This window comes from Cynocephalus volans, chromosome 1 (genome assembly GCF_027409185.1).
Source record: "Cynocephalus volans isolate mCynVol1 chromosome 1, mCynVol1.pri, whole genome shotgun sequence".
Classification (NCBI taxonomy): domain Eukaryota; kingdom Metazoa; phylum Chordata; class Mammalia; order Dermoptera; family Cynocephalidae; genus Cynocephalus; species Cynocephalus volans.
Genome location: NC_084460.1, coordinates 207,742,956 through 207,760,501, shown reverse-complemented (window position 1 = coordinate 207,760,501; position 17,546 = coordinate 207,742,956). Strand labels below are relative to the sequence as shown.

The window sequence follows — 17,546 nt, the reverse complement described above, 5'->3', positions numbered from 1 at the left end:
ACCCACTTGTAACTTCTTGAACTTTATGAAACCTCACACTATTGGAGGGAGCTAAATATAGCTATGCTTCACTCGAAGCTATAGTGCAAAACCAATTTTTGCTAACTGAAATGTATTGTCCAATTGACTTACCTTATAAAATTGGACATGCATTCTCAGAAGAAAAGTGACAGTGTGAAATACAGTTTTAAAATCACATTTAAGAATGCAATAAGCATTTATCATACACCATATAGTTGAATGATAAATAGCAGTTACTTAAAGCATGTAATAATATACAATACAAATGAATATTAAAAACAAGACATTTAACTCCCAAGGGACTAGAATTTTAGAGCACTAGATATCTTCTACAAGATCAATCTTTAAACAAGGTTTTTAGGAAACAGAAAAACAATATTTTTTTCCTCTTTGAACCAGGCACTTTCAACAATATAAGCTAAAAGACACTGGACAGGTCCTGTTACCTCTATCTATTGAACTAAGGGTATATTTCTTAATATGGTCTATTGGTACTTTTAAGAGTATTTGCTATATTGATTTGTTTGCTGGAAAAAAAAGATTCTTTCCACGATAAGGGTCTAGGAGTGGCCTTTTCGATGTGAAAAGTAACAATGATCATTAAAATTCTCAGTTTCTCACTATTGTATTTCAAGTGACTTTTAACACACTGTGAGTTTCTATTAGTCAGAAAGTACCATAAGTTTTTCTCCTACATTTAATATCTAGAAAGTCCAGAAAATTCTAGCTCTCAAATATTAATTTTAAATCAGACAGTAGCTTAATTACTAAATAATAAACTTAATGATTAATCTTAGCAAGATACAAGATCTATATTTTTAAAAATCTCTTGTATTTCTTTGTACAAGCAGTGAACTATCTGAAAATGAAATTAAGAAGACAACTACATTCAACAAGAATGAAATATTTATGAATAAATTTAACTCCTTTGTGCAAGGCTTGGACACTGAAAATTACAAAACATTGCTGTCAAAATTAAAGAAATGAAGAAACATTACATGTGCATGGATTGGAAGACTCAGTATTGTCAAAATCACAATTCTCTCTAAATCGATCCATAGATTGAACACAATCCGTATCAAAATTTCAGCAGGGTTTTATACAGAAATTGGTAAAATGATCCTAAAACGTAAATAAAAATGCAAAAGACTTGGAATAGCATAAACAATTTTGAAGAGGACAAAGTTAATTCATATTCATACTTTTACTTTCCAGTTCCAAAACTTATTATAAAACTACAATTATCAAGACAGTGTAGTACTGGCATAAGAATGGATATATGTTGATCAGGGGGACAGAACTGACAGTCCAGAAATAAACCCTTATATTCATGATCAATTAATTTTCCACAAAAATGTCAAGGCCATTCAATAAGGAAAGTATAGTACTTTCAGCAAATTATGCTGGTACAACTGGATATACACATGCAAAATAATGATCTTAGACCCTTAGTCACACTACACAAAAAAATTAATTCAAAATGGATCACAGACCTAAAAGTAAGAGCTAAAACTATAAAAATTTTAGAAAAGAACACAGGGTAAAATCTTTGAGATATTAAATAAGGCAAAAGCTTCTTAGATATGGGACCAAAAGTATAATCCATAGAAAACCAATTGATAAATTGGACTTCATCATAATACAAAATGTTTGTGCTTCAGAAGACATCATTAAGAACTGAAAAGACAAGCTTCAGACTGGGAGAAAATATTTATGAACTTCATATCCAATAAAGGACTTGTATCCAGAACATACAAAGAACTTTTGAAACCCAATAATAAGACAAGCAATCCAATTTGAAGATACAAAAACATTTGCATAGAAATTTCACCAAAGAAAATATACAAATAGCTAACAAACACTTGTAAAGATAACACCATTAGTCCTTAGTGAAATACAAGTCAGAATCACAATGAGATACTATTTCACACCCACTAGAATGACTGCAACCAAAAAGACAAACAATAACAAATGTTAGCAAGAATATGGAGAAGCAAGGATGCTCATATATTGCTGGTGGTACAGCCACATTCAAAAATAGTTTGCCATTTTTAAAAAGTTAAGCATGTATTTGCCATATAACCAAATGATTCCATTTCCAAAAGAAATGAAAATATATGTCTGCACCAAGATTTGCACACTACATTTATGACAACATTATTTACAGTAGCCAAAAAGTGGAAACAACCCAAATGTCCCTCAACTTGTGAATGGATTTTTTTAAAAGTACTATATCCATACAACAAAATTCTATTCAGCAATACGAAGGAATAAAGTACTAATATATGCTATAATATAGATGAACCTCAAAAAGATCATGTGAAGTGAAAGAAGCCAGTCACATATTATATAATTCCATTTATATTAAATATCCATAAAAGGCAATCTATAGAGACAGAAAGTAGATGAGTGGTTGCCTGGGGCTTGGGGTGGAAATGGGGACTAACTGCAAATGGGCATGCAGGATTGTATTGGGGGTAAAGAAAATGATCTAAAATTAGATTGTGATGATGGCTGCACAACTTGGTTAAATGCACTAAAGACAATTGAATTGTACATTTTAACTGAGTAAATTCTATGGTATATAAATTACATTTTAGTAAAGTTGTTTAAAAGTAGCCTATCTTTCTGGCTAGTAATTAACAGTGTTGTAACAGTATAGAATGCTGTAAAAGAAAAGCCTCCACTTGGCATAAAACATTTGCTCATCTGGATCCAAAAGGCATCCAAAAGGCAACCAATAAACAAGAAACCTAAGGAAAAACAAAAGGTGGTAATTTTTTTGGTTCATGAGACTCTCTGTGAAGAATGCCAACATCATAAGCAATTCTAAGTTCAAAGTCTCAAAAGAAGAAAATCTAAGACCCTTTCATAATGAAAATTCTAGTAGTGGAAGGGCACTGGGCTAGTCTCGATTCTGTCACTTGAGATCTATACTATTCAAAATCAGTTTCTTTAGTCGTAAGACAAATTGGGCTCCTTGTCCTGCCTACAATATCCCATGGCTGTTGAAAGGCCTATATAAGATAAATAAAAGAGAAGGTGATATAACAGCAGACTTTTAAAAAAACTTATTACCAAATTTAAAGGTGCCACTTACACTCTTGCTTTTTATAGACCCACCTAAGCTCACAAACAGGTTTGGTCAAACAGGCTACACATTGTTGGCTCTAAGAAAGCTTTGAGACTACATTCTGCCTGGTAATTGCTTTAAATAGAATCCCACAGCTCTTGCTCTGAAAACAATAAGACAGAGTTTTATGAATGGGAATGTCAGAGGAAAATATTGGAGATCCAATATTTAAAATAGCTAAGGTACATGAGAAACACCACGAAAAATAAGCAATAAAATAGAAAATTTAAAATACCTATTTTAGAAATAAATCTTAAAGTGCAGCAAAAGAATATCTAATGGCGTCTAATTTATTATTAGGCATATGCTTATATATCGAAACTAATTCTACGTGTCAGAGTTGGGAAGGATAAGGAATCAGCCTGTTAAAGTAACACCTATTTCCTAATAGGTGATAGGTAATACAAAGTAGCATTATTTAAGTGCTTGACATTACTTTGAGCATGTAATATTTACTTTGAGAACAGAAAATTTAATTTGAGTATGCACAATAAAATATGAACTATGTTTTACATGTACTTTCTCATTTATTCCCATTTTACTGATGGTAAAGTGAAGGCATAAAGTTAACAAACTTGCCCGTGGTCACACACAGTTGGTTTAGAATCCAGACAGTCTGACTGCTGGGTCCGTGTTCTGAACCACCGCGCCACCCTACATAGTATGTAGTGTCAGCTTCTTTATTAATTACAAGCATCAGTATTTGAACATGGTATAAAGTTCTGTACAAACACAGCTAAGTACTTAAGCCTCAAAACAGTTTTCTAAAAAAGATTAAAAATGTAGCACTGCTTTTCAGCACAGTGAGAATACCTAGCAATAGAAATCTTTGAGCAGCCACATTCAACTAAAAATTATGAACCCTCTGGAAAAATTTCACAAGAAATCCATCTGTTATTCTTACCATTTACTGTGTTATTTTTGTAGTGAAATATATTCATGAACGAAATCCATCAGTGGATGATAAAACTACTTATTTCCTCAATAGCTTTTTATTTTACACATTTGAGGGGAAAATGATCAACATAAGATGGTAATAATATCACAAATTCTCTACATGATTCAGTTTGGTTCCCATAGTAACTCTAAAGAAAAAAGAAACAAAAGGAGGAGAAGTTTAATTCATATGCATACTTTTGCTGAGCAAATAAGCTTTAACAGTACATACTATTAAAAGAAAGTAGTAAATAAAAGTGGTGTTAAATGTACAATTTTTGAATTCTTTCTCTGACTGAGTTTCAGATACTATCTGTGGTACTAATGTCTATAGCACAGATGTTATCTGTGGTTGTAAAGTTTTGAGAACTTTGTTGAAATATCAAAATATCTGCATGGATAGAGTAAATCCATAAGGACTCCACAAGAAGGTGGGATTTTTTAGAAAATTTGATTCCAATCAAGATTGATTTTGCTTTATAGAACCTAAGGTCATGACCATGAAGATATTTACAAAGTAAGTTTCTAAGGTCACTTTATGAATTCATAATACTGCCAATTAGTCTTTAATTCATGTTTCAATCCCACTTTGGTAGGTCTGACTTGTTTTGAACTTTGACTTCTGTATTTCTTTGCAAAGAAACCTATCTTTCCTAACTAATTATAATTCACACGTTAAGTATAGAAATTCTGCCATGGAAGAAAAACTTGAAGGGAAAGGATATTTCCAGGTGCCATAAAAGAATTTCTCCATTCATCATCTGACTACCAAGCAGAAATCTTTCCCACATCAATTGCCAATCCAGTAAGTGAATTTGACCCCCCAATCACGTAGAGCCAATGAACACTGTAATTAGGTTTGGGTAAAGTTTTAACCTGGACAAAGTCTGGTGGCCAGTTACTTTTGTTACAGACAGATTTCATAACACATGCCCAAAGAGAATAACTGGGTCAGTCACCACAAAATTCACACAATTCAACATGTTTTCTATTCCAGAATAAACAGCCTGTGGTAGAAGCAATAAAAAGGAAATGAAAAGACTTCCCAGAATGTGGGGGACATAACACATGTATACATTGTCACTCGCTCCTAATACTCCACTGAAATGACAGTAAAGGCATTAAACAATATAACTCAAGGGGCAAAAATAGTGAGATAGAGGTCGAGAACTAATAGAAATAAATTTTGGAACATGAAGAGAGGATAGAAGAGCTCTAAGCTGTTTGACAATGTAAAGGAAGCTGCAGATTAGGTGCCTAGAGAAGAGAGTGCTAACAAGAGCAACAGCAAGCCAGTTTATACCTGCAGCACTCTGGGGAGGCTGGGGACCTAGAGACAGTGAGAAGGAGCAGGCTTGTGACTTGAAATGGAGAATAAATAAAAGTCCATAAATGATCCCCCCAAATCCTTTCCTCTGTCCCTTCCTCAGTCTCTGCAGAAAAACAGACAGCAAAATTCAGCTCCTCCAAGAGGACATTCTTGAGAAGAGCAGCACAGCAGAAGGCAATGATGAAGTATCCCATTCAAAAGAGAGGAATTAAATGAAATGTCAAGGACTAAATGCTGAACCACCTCTGCCAAGACCTCTTCCTTTGTTGTTTTTCGAGTAGTCCAGAGTAGGAAGCAGAGGAAGGATTCATTTCAAGAGACACTGAATAGGCCTTGGGATGAAGACTGTTTATCATGAAAACATCAATTTTCCCATCTTACAGGGCATCCCAAATACAGGCTACATCTCCTACCTTCCCTTATGGCTGGGAATGACCAGGTGACTACCTGCTCACCAGTGGAATGTGAACAGAAGTGACGGATCATGAGGGTTTGAAAACATGTCTGTAAAGTCTTTGCCACTCCTCCCATCAGGAGATGGAATCTGAGCTCTCTCCTCAGAGACTTACTTGTAACGGATAGAATGAAGCAGAAGGGACCGTGTATGACTGCCAGGCTAGGTTAGAACAAGCCAGGCAACTCCTGTCTGGTTCTCTGTGGAAGCTTGCTCTGAGAGTCTTCAGCCCCATGTAAGAATCCTGGCTCCCCTTAGGCATCCATATGGAGAGCTCATGTTAAGAGACTGAATAGAAAGAGATACCTGAAGACCCCCAGCTGTTCCAACCCCAGTTGTCTGAGTCTTCCCAGTCCAGGTGCCAGATATGTGAGGGACAAAGCTCTCCAGATGACCCTATCCCTGCACCATCTGACTGCGGTGGCAGAAGAGACCTCAAGTGAGAATGCCTAGCTGGGCCCGGTCACCCTCCAACGTGTTAATAAAATTAATGACTGGTTTTGTTTTGAGCCACTATTTTGGGGTGAGCTGTTACACAGCAATAAAGAATTGGAACATGTATGGAACTTCTATATCACTTGCTCAAAGTCCCTTGTTCTATACTTCAGCTCTGTGCCCTTTCACCAAGTAGAACATGCAATTGCATGTCACACAGTTTGAATGACAGAGAAGGATAATGTCTTTCCATAAGGTGAAAGAAAAATGCTTGGCTGAATGAACACATGGAGCAGAGCCACCAGTCAATCTGGATCACTATCCACATGACTTTCGACATGAGCTTCTATTTTCCTAAGCCACTGTATTTGGGAGCATCTTTGTTATGGCCACGTAGCCTTCACCTTAAGTAATAATGAGCACCACCCCCAGGAAAAGACCTTTAGGTATTAATGTTAATGGTTATAATTTTTTTTTTTTGTTGTTGTTGTTGTTGTTTTGGGGTGGGGGGTGGTAGATGGCTGGTATGGAGATTTGAACCCTTGATCTTGGTGTTAACCAACATGATGTTGGAAATAGATTTTTGAAGAATTCATCCTCCAACACATTCTCCAGCTCACCACTCAAAAAATCCTGACATTGAAGCCCAAATGGCTCCACAGGTACACAGAATGCCCAATCAGTTTTTAGTGCCTCACTTTTAACAATGTGAGACACTAAAGAGATAGCCAATAATCAACAGACATCAGAAGAAAGCTCCCCATATCAGAGGCCATGATCAAACAAATAATGAAAAAAACAGGAAAAGTGAGTCAGTGGAAGCACACATGGTGGGAGAAGAAAAAAAATTAAACTCTCTTTAATATCCTCTGAATGAAAAGGAATGCCATTTATGAAACAAGATGCAATTTTTTAAAAAATCATAGAAGAAGTAAAAAATGTTATAAATTAAAAGTGTGATAGTTGATACAAAAAATATTCAAAGGAGCAGTTGAAAGATGAAGTAAAAGAAAAATCTTAGAAATCAGAAAATATCTAAAAATTGAAGATCAATTAGAGATGTTGAACATCTGCCCAAGGAGTTTCAGATGGAGTAGAAACAACAGAAGGGGAAAATCATATAAAAAAGAAATCTCAGAACTGTAGGACATAAGAATACCAGTTGAAATATCCTAGTGATGTCCAGCACAATAAAGGAAAAAAGACTTACCTCAAAGCATATAATCAGAAAGCTTCAGAATTTCATGGATTAAAAAAAAGGATTCCAGAAAAAGGAAAACAGCAAACCGGTAAGAATGTACAATGAGAGGGGATCAAAATGACATCAAACTTCTTGGTAACATCACGGCGGGCTCTAATACACTAGTGCAAGACTTTCAGAATTCTGAAGGAAAAATGCTTTCTAACCTTGAACTCCACACCGAAGCTATCAATCAAGTTTATGACAAACACATGATAAACACAAAGACTCTTTCAGACATGGAAGGATTTTAGAAATTACTTCCAGTGTACACTGTTTTGGCAGTACTAGAAGATGAGTTCAGCAGTTCTGGAAAATATGGCAATAAAAGCAAGGAAGAGAAACCCAGAACACAGAACAAGGGATCCAAGATGAGAGAGAAGGAAGGGGTGTTTCACAGATGATGACAGTGTGGCAGCCCAGAAGGAATCAGGCACAAAGGGCTGTGGAAAGATCTCCCAAAGAAAAAATGTGATAGAGCGTTTAGAACGCTGCTTGAGTGCTTCAAAAAATTTATAATGAGCATGTGATGTACCAAAGGGACCATTCTGGCTTAAAGAAGACCAAGTAAAAGAAAATATGAGACAATTTTTCATTTCCCTGTAAAATAAAAAGCTTAACAAGAAAGGATGCAGGAGCATAGTACGTGGCTTGGCTCAGCAGAGAACAATATCTACATAGAATATAAGCACTGTTCATGGACTCAAATATTTTGATAGAACGATTTTAAAGAACTATAGTAAGAATGGGAGGGGTAGATAGATGAGAGCTAAATAGCTGAGGATAGTTGAGGAACTAACAGAAAGTCGACAGGAAGCATCTAATATTTATAAATCAAGAAATATATGGAAGTAAATATCAGAATAAACAGCAAAAAGAGTTGAAACTGGCTGCCTTTGTGGAATCATACTGGGAGGTGAGATGCAACTGTGATATCTCATCATAAGAATTGGAGTAATATTTAACTTTTTAACTATGTACCCCTATTCTCTTTTTTAAAAAATGAATTCATGATCTTTTCCAGTGATGATCAGAAACAGTACTGAAACCAACCAACATAGAAATATGGATCTTTTATTTTCCACATTTACTGATTTATAAGTTTGACTTTGGTTTTCGGTCATTTTATTTTCTCTCCTCAATATATACTTTAAGCTCTAGAATAAGATGGACCAGCCTTTCTCTTTTGTCTCCTCACTTTCCAACTCTCCTGAACACGCACAAGTGCACGCACGCACACACACACACACACACACCCCAATCTCAAAGAACGGTGCCCCTCATTTCATTTAATGTGCTGAGGATATTTTATGCAGAAGTTAAGAGGTACTTCAAAGAGTTCATGGGAAAGTAGAATTAAAAGATAATATAAATCTTTCCATGATCTTTTTCATGTACCCTCGTAATTATGTTCTACATACCTGGAATAGGTTGGTGAAGAAAAAAGCAGCAAAATTCCCTTTCCTCGTGAAGGCTACATTTTAGTAATATTTAGAAAAAACATAAAAGAGTAATTTATTTTATATTATTTACGTAATATAGATTTTTTTTCTGGCCAATGGGAGCATTATGAAATCAGTGCTTAGATCTCTAAGGAAAAAAAATCAGAATTTTTAGCAGTGAACCACATGCCACATATGTCTATTTTTGATACCAGAGAAATAACACCATTCAGAGTTTTGTATATACATGCCTCTTAGATAACCTAATATCCATACAAGTAATTAAGATAATTTCAATTTAATCAAATTTCCACAAGCAATATTTCATAAACTTCCAGCACATATTCAAAAAAAGAGCTCTCTCCTAAGAACATTTTATTTTCTGAGTCCTAAACTTTGATATATATACTCATATATATAATATATAATGCAATTTTTCCTTAAAGTACTTTCAACACTGAGAACATGTATTATTTAAGCTATAATTAAATATTAACATATGCAAGATCCTTTTTACCTTAGGCAATGTTATTTTCATAATCTTTTTTTGAGAAGATTATTTCCAACTTATCTGCTTAGTTCTTAGAACATAGGTCATTATTCTTATCCTTTTTATTCATTGGATAGGAGCTATTGAAATTAAAACTTTCCAAGAACCTGGCATGAGAAAAAAAGTTTTAGACCTAAAAAGTCAGTAAAATAATTTATGATCTTTTATTAATAAAGTACACATAGCTGTCAAACAATCTCCCTCTTTTGTATGTCCAAGGAAGAAAAGTATACAAAAATTATATAACATAAAAGCATAAATAAATACTTCAGACATGAAATTATTATAAAATAATGATAGAAATAGTAGCTAACATTTATTGAGCAGTCACAATACATTAGGTACTTCAATATATTGCCTTACTTCATTCTCAAAACAGTCCTGTGAACTGTTTATTATTATCCTTATTTTCAGATGGATAAATAAGGCTCAGAGATTAAATAACTTCTTCTCTTTAAACACTCAGGATTTGAAAGTTGGTCTGCCTATGTACAAAGCTGTGTTGTAGTGATCTCTTAGTATGTTTTAAAGCTATTTAAAAAGCCTGTCACAAACAAACAAGATTTTTTCAGACCTTATTCAAAACAAAATTTTTTTTCCAGTCTTTTTATAAACTTACATTCTACCTCTTTTCTAGTGACTCCCAAATTTCTATCTCTAGAGGAAAGCTCGCTCTTGAATTCAGACCCCATATATGCAGCTTTCTGGTTAACACTCCACACAAATTTCTAACAGGCTCAAAACTTTAGCATGCCCAATACCAAGCTTCTAATACCCCCTCCATAGCACTTTCTTCACAGTCAGCCCATCTTAAACAATCGCAGCTCCACTCTTCCACTTGCTCAGGTCAAAGTCAGTATCACCTTGTGTCTCTTTCCCACTGACCCCACATCAGTAAACCTGACGGCTTTACCATAAATCAGGGTTCTCAACCTGGGCACTACTGACATTTGGGGGCCTGATAATTCTCTATAGTGGGGGGCTGTCCTGTACATTTTAGAATGTGTAGCAGCATTTCTGGCTTCTACCCAACAGATCTCAGTAGTATTCCCCAGTTGTGACAACCAGAAATGTCTCCAGACATTGCCAAATGTCCCCTACAGGGCAAAATCATCCCCGATTGAGAACCACATCTTAAATATATCCAAAATTCAACCCCTTCTCACCACCTTCACTGCCATGACCTTGGTCCAAACTATTATTTACCATTGCTGCTCTTTATTTCTGGTCTCCCTGCTTCTGCCCTTCTTATAGGCCACACACAATGATCCTATTAAAATCTTATTTAAATGAAAGTCAAACCATGTCACTACTATCAAAAGCCTTCAATGTCTTTCTGTCTCACCTAGAGTAAGAGTCATGACCAATGAGGGCATACAGTATCTCTCTGACCCAATCTCCTACCACTCTGCCCCAGCATGCCAGACTCCTCGCTCGTCCTTAAACATGCCCCACACACTCCTGCCTCGGGATCTTTGCCCTTGTTGTTCCTCCATCTGGAACGTTCCTCATCTCAAAACCCCTGGCTGGCTTCCTCATTTCCTTCCAGTCTTTACTCAAATTCACTTCTTCATGAGGCATCCCATGGACAACCCACTTAATCTTTTAGTCTCCCCCGACCATCGCGTATCCCTCTACCCTTATTTTTCCTTCTTAGCATTTATCACCATCTAAAATACTCTTTATTTAACTGCTGGACATGTTTATTACCCTCTTCACAAGGACGGATAATTTATCTGTTTTATTCCCAAACAATTTATCTCATGTGCTTGTGACAGTGCCTGGCACATAGTAAAACACTCATGAAGTATTAGTGGAATGAGTGAAGCTCTTAGAACCAATACTGAGGAATGTTTTAAGAGACCACTATTTATGGTGGCATCAGAGACCATGATCTGTTCATCCCTACAAAGCAGGCAGGCATGAATAGTTATATATTTAAACTTAAAACAACAGGCAACATTGCTCCTTATCTGGTACTTCCTCTGGCGTGATCCTTGCTTCTTGGCATAGATGACAGATTGCCTGACACTAAATGTAGTTCAGAGGATCTCATCACAGTGAGGACAGACATTCAACAACCTTGCCAGATCAATGACCCCACAGCCAGCAACTGACCAGAGCCTCCCTCAGGACAGAGATTCTTAGCAACAAAATATATCATTCACCTATTATCCATCTTTCCACTGCTTTTCCAAAGCCAGGCCTTACCTAGAAATGCCTCTAATTTGGATGAGGTTGACTTAACAACTAACCTGCTGATTTACCGAGAAAAACAATAGGACCAGCAAAGAGCTTAAGTGATTGACACTACAACCTAAACCCAGAGAATGGTTTCTAGGTTTTTATGATAAAGTACAGTTGTTTGGGTTTCCACAGAAACCTGCGCATAGTCCACATTACATTGGACTTGAGTTCTTGGATTTGATAACATACCCTAAAAATACAGCTAATTTCAACTGCAATACAGTTAAAAAATAAAAATGAAATATAATATTCTGATCTACAAATAGGTAACAGATTCTAAGATGTTGAGGCTTTCCTTGAAGGTGATGACCTAGAATTGCTTTGTGGAATATGACTCCTCAAATCAATTTATTGCTTACCTTTAAAATAATGTTGCATTCATGTCAGCATTGTTTATAATAGTAAAAAACTAAAAACCACTGAAATGCCAAGTAATAGGAGAAGAAAAGATAAAGCAACAGGGGAAAAGTTAAATGAATTATGGAATAAAAATATGAAAGAACACTATATAATCATAGAAAAATGCAATTGACCTATGTGTACTAATATGTAATGTTCAACAAGACATTATCATACAATGAAAGCAAGCTGAAAGAAAGGATGCAGAGTATGATTCTGATTGTATGAAATAACGTGTGTGTATACACACATGTGTATATGAATGAATTTAATATTTTCAAAGCTGTCATTCCCCACCCTGGTCCCTGCCCAGGGGGCTCACCTGTAAGGATACATCAATGGTTCCCTTGCCTTGTGGCTTTTCATTGGATTCATCCAATGGATGGGAGCCCTGGTGGGAGACCTGAGGGCAGGAGGGGAGGAAGGAGGGGCCATTTGTTCTCTGGACCCCTTTCCTATTTTTCATTGCAGGTTGGTTGTATCCCTATAAAGGCCACAGCATCTCTCAGACATTCTCTCCAGATTCCATGAACCACTCTTTCTCGTTGCCCCTGCAGGTTTAGAAGTACTAGAAACTTCCAACCGATATAGTCAAGGGCATGCACAATCCCTTGTTGCTGCCCTAAAACCCTGTTCACATCTGCCCATTTATGCAGATATGTAGCTCTTTTATTAAACTCTTCTTAATTACCTACTTTGCATTTGCCATTTCTTTCTTTGCAAACCCCAATTAATAACAATAATTATGTATATATATGTGTGTGTATATTGCATGTAATTTATATTCACAAATATGTATAAAGATGCACTTACATGTACAAAGAAAGTTTCTGAAGCATACAAAAATATTGGAAAGTGGGACTTTTGCTTTCAGTTTTGTACCTTTTAAATTTTTTCTACTTTTAAAATGTCAGTCACATACAAGTAATGTGGTTTAGAAGCAAAACCAGATGGGAGAAATACATATCATACCTTTTCAATGGCATGGTAAGGAGTGAAAGAAGCAATGAACATCAGAGTAAATGAGAGTGACGACTTAAATGTTCATTTTAAAAAGCATGATATGTATGATGGGGAGGATTCTCACTTCTGAAACTTAATTTTGACAATTATCTAAGTATTCATTTCCCGGAGAGTTGGTTCTATACCATCTTGTTCCAATAACTACTTTCAGAAAAGCAAACGTATATTTGAATTTGCTTCAAAATAAACCCATCTTCCTAACAAATGTCATTCATTTTTCAAATAAGCTACTTTCCATTTTAACTGCATTTTTTTTTTTTTGGAGAACTTTTATATTGAAGTATAGTCATATAAATGAGCTTATTTTGATTTGATAAAATTTTGTCTTTTGTGATTAAAACAAAATAACCTCACTCACAGAAATGCAATATTGACTTTTAGAACTATTTCTAAAGCTTCCCATAACTACTGTGAGGGAAAATATGCAAATCACTAATATGGTGTTGGAGCCCACAATTAAATTAATTTATAAGGGCTTTAATGAAATTAAATTTCCTCCAGCCTCTATCTCTAATGATGCTGGAATTTTTACTTAATGTACTTTAAAGCACAACTCACTTTCATTTCTGCAAAGTCATTTAAATATTACAAATATCACTTTTATACATATTTCCATGGTGACACAATACGTATGCAGTCTATTTGATTTACAGATGATGAGACCAAAATGAAAACTCTTTGAGGACCATACATTTTCTACAACATCACATTTTCTAGTTCCAGGATATCAAGTGTATAAGATATCTGTATTTGAAAGAATGGATTCTTGAAACAGTAATAAACATTTTAAATGATCTGATTATGAAACTTTAAGAAAACTAAAATCCAGAGCAAAGAAAAGCATCAGTGATACAAAGGCAAGAGATTTGGATTACATAATTTAATAAATTATTAGGTTTTGAAATTAAGCACCTCTTTTGGACAACCAAATTAAGGAAATATTTAAAGAACATAATTTATACAGAAGCCTCCAAACCTCAACGAAACTTCTTCACAGATGAGGGGGCCTTCAAAAAGTTCATAGAAAAATTCGTATTATCTTTTAATTCCATTTTTCCATGAGCTCTTGGAAGTACCCTCACACAGAAAGGATTGCACATGAGGTAGCTAAGAATCTCAAAATATATTAAGGCAACTTTACAGTCAAAAGTAATGAGCAAAGTTGTTAGAATAATTTTCCATGCTCCCAAACCTAGATATACAGAATCCATGCTGGAAAGTAATAAAGAAGAGCTAACTAGTTTGAACCTTGAAAGAAAGACATACAGAACTGTTCCAAAGCATTTTTAGCTGAGGATATCAGCTGAACTCAGATGTCAGTTTTGCTATAAATGCGCTGCACAGTGGTGAAATATTTGACAAGGGAGAAGTAAATGTAACTATGGAAATCATAACCTAAATTGACAACAACATGAAAATCCAGAAGGATAACAAGCATCATGGATGGAGATGGCAATTATGCAGGAACAAAAATCAAATGTAAGCTGTATAATAAAGAAAAAGAGTCTATCGTTCCTCTCTGGATATTTCCCATTACTCCATAAATAAGAAGAACAAGGATGGAAAGAATATTCTTCTCATTAACAAAAATGGAACAAAGGAATTGCCAGGACATTCCTACCTGGTTTCCAGATGAACTGATTATCCTTTTTGCCTTCCAAATGAGCCGCATGGAACAGCAAGAGAGAGATCAATAGAAATTGCTTCCTCATGCTCCTCCATAACCAACAGGTGACAGCCAGATTACCCTCTGGAAACATTCTTCAGATTTGTCAGCCTCTCGATTTGCCTATTCCTAAAAGAGAAAAAAGAGAGAAAGAAAGAAAGAAAGAAAATAGGTAAGCTTCCTGTATACAGAAATCATAAACACTCACTTTGACTGCTAGAACCTTTATCATGATGGCATTACAAATTTTCCATTACCATAAAGATAGTATACAGAATCTTAACATTTGAAGGTCAGCAGTTAAGTAGCCACAGTTTTAATCCTTCCCCATTGAAGGCATCATCAATTCCACAGACTCCACAGTCCCTCAGTCAGTTTACTTTTGTTTTTTTGTCTAAGTAATAGACTTGATTTTTACAGCAGTCCTAGGTTTCCAGAGAAATTGAGCAAAAAATATAGACAGTTCCCAACCCACCCCACCGACCACATACACAGTTTCTCCTATTATTAGTATGTTACATTAGTGTGGCACATTTGGTACAGTTATGAACAAATGTTGATCTATTATTATTAATTTGGTTTTACATTAGAGCTCCTTCTTTGTGTTGTACAGTTCTATGGGTTTTGCTAAATGCATAATGTCATATATTCACCATTACAATATCATACGGAATAGTTTCACTGCCCTAAAAATCCCTGCACTCCACCTATTCATCCCGTCCACTTCCTCCCCAATAACCCCCACTGATCCCATTACCTCAAACATTTATCATTATTCTTTGTTGTGAACATTCAAAATCCTCTCTTCTAGCCAATTCAAAGTACACAATAAATTGTTGTTAATTATAATCATCCTACAGTGCTATAGAACACTAGATATTATTCTTTCTATCTAGCTATAATTTTGTATCCATTAACCAACCCCTCACTATCAACTTCCCCTGACCACACACATATACCTTTCCAGCTTCTGTTAACCATCATTCTATTCTCTACATCCATGTGATCAACTATCTTAGTTTCCCCATATGAGTGAGAACATGTGGTATTTCTCAGATTAAAGAAAGACTTAAATGTATAACCTGAAACCATGAAACTACTACTGGAAGAAAACATAGGGGAAATGCTTTAGAACATCAGGCTGGACACAGACTTTATGAAGAGGACCTCAAAAGCACAGGCAGCAAAAGCAAAAATAGACAAATGGGATTAGAGCAAACCAAAAAGCTTCTTTACGAATTTTTCTGTTGAAACAATAACAGAGTGAAAAGACAACCTTTGGAATGGGAGGAAAATATTTGCAAACTATACATCTGACAAGGGATTAATATCCAGAATACACAAATAACTCAAACAATTCAACAGCAAAAAAAAAAAATAATCCTATCAAAAAATGTGGAGGCTTCTGGCTGTTCAATATATAGGATCATATCATCCACAAACAGGGACAGTTTGACTTCATCTTTTCCAATCTGGAGGCCCTTTATTTTCTTCTCTTCTCTGATTACTTTGGCTAGTACTTCCAACACTGTGTTGAATAGAAGTGGTGAGAGTGGGCATTCTTGTGTAGTTCCTGATCTTAACAACAGAGTGGGAGAAAATATTTGCAAAATATACATCTGACAAAGGATTAATATCTAGAATATATAAGGAACTCAAACAACTTTACAGCAAAAAAAAAAAAAAAAACAATCAAAAAATGGGCAAAAGAGCTGAATAGGAATTTCTCAAAGGAAGATATATGAATGGCCAACAGACACATGAAAAAATGCTCAAGAGCACTCAGCATCCAGAAAATCCAAATCAAGACCACTTTGAGATACCATCTCACTCCAGTCAGGATGGCTAATATCCAAAAGATTGGGAATGATAAATGCTGGAGAGGTTGCGGAGAAAAAGGAACCCTCACACACTGTTGGTGGAACTACAAAATGGTGCAGGCTTTATGGAAAATGGTATGGAGGTTCCTCAAACAACTACAGACAGATCTACCATATGACCCAGCTATTCTACTGCTGGGAATATACCAAGATAAATGGAAATCATCATGCCGAAGGGATACCTGTTCTCCAGTGTTTATTGCAGCACTATTTACAACAGCCAAGAGTTGGAACCAGCCCAAATGTCCATCCTCAGATGAGTGGATAAGGAAACTGTGGTATATCTACACAATGGAATTCTACTCTGCTATAAAAGATCTGATGTAGGGGGGTGAGGGGAGAGAGGGAGGGGGGAAGAGGAATGGGTAAAGGGTCATGAAAATAAACTACAATGTATATTGAGAAGTGAAAATAAAAAATAAAACTAAAAAATATTTTTTTAAAATGTGCAAATGAGCTGGAAAGACATTTCTCCAAAGAAGACATACAAATAGTCAACAGGTATATGAAAAAATCCTCAACATCACTAATCATCAGGGAAATGCAAATCAAAACCACAATGAGATATCATCTCATCCAAGTTAGACTGCCTGTTAACAAAAAGACAAAAAAATGCAAAATACTAGCGATGATATGTAAGAAGGGGAACTCATAGGCTGTTGGTGAGAATATAACTTAGTACAGTCATAAAAAACAGTATGGAGATTCCTCAAAAACTTAAAATATTACTTTTAGTTTTAAAAGCAGTGTTGGCAGATACCTCCCTTCTGCTCAGCCAAATTTCTTGAGG

General features: G+C 35.4%; 1 protein-coding gene across 1 annotated transcript in view; it reads right to left on the bottom strand.

Moving 5' to 3' along the window:
• The window catches only part of THSD7B (thrombospondin type 1 domain containing 7B), a 691,892-nt gene extending 676,922 nt beyond the window's left edge, over positions 1-14,970 (bottom strand). The window contains exon 1 of the mRNA XM_063077053.1: positions 14,832-14,970. Coding sequence (XP_062933123.1) covers positions 14,832-14,970 — 139 coding nt within the window. The remainder of the gene's footprint in view (positions 1-14,831) is intronic.
• Between the last annotated feature and the right edge of the window lie 2,576 nt (positions 14,971-17,546).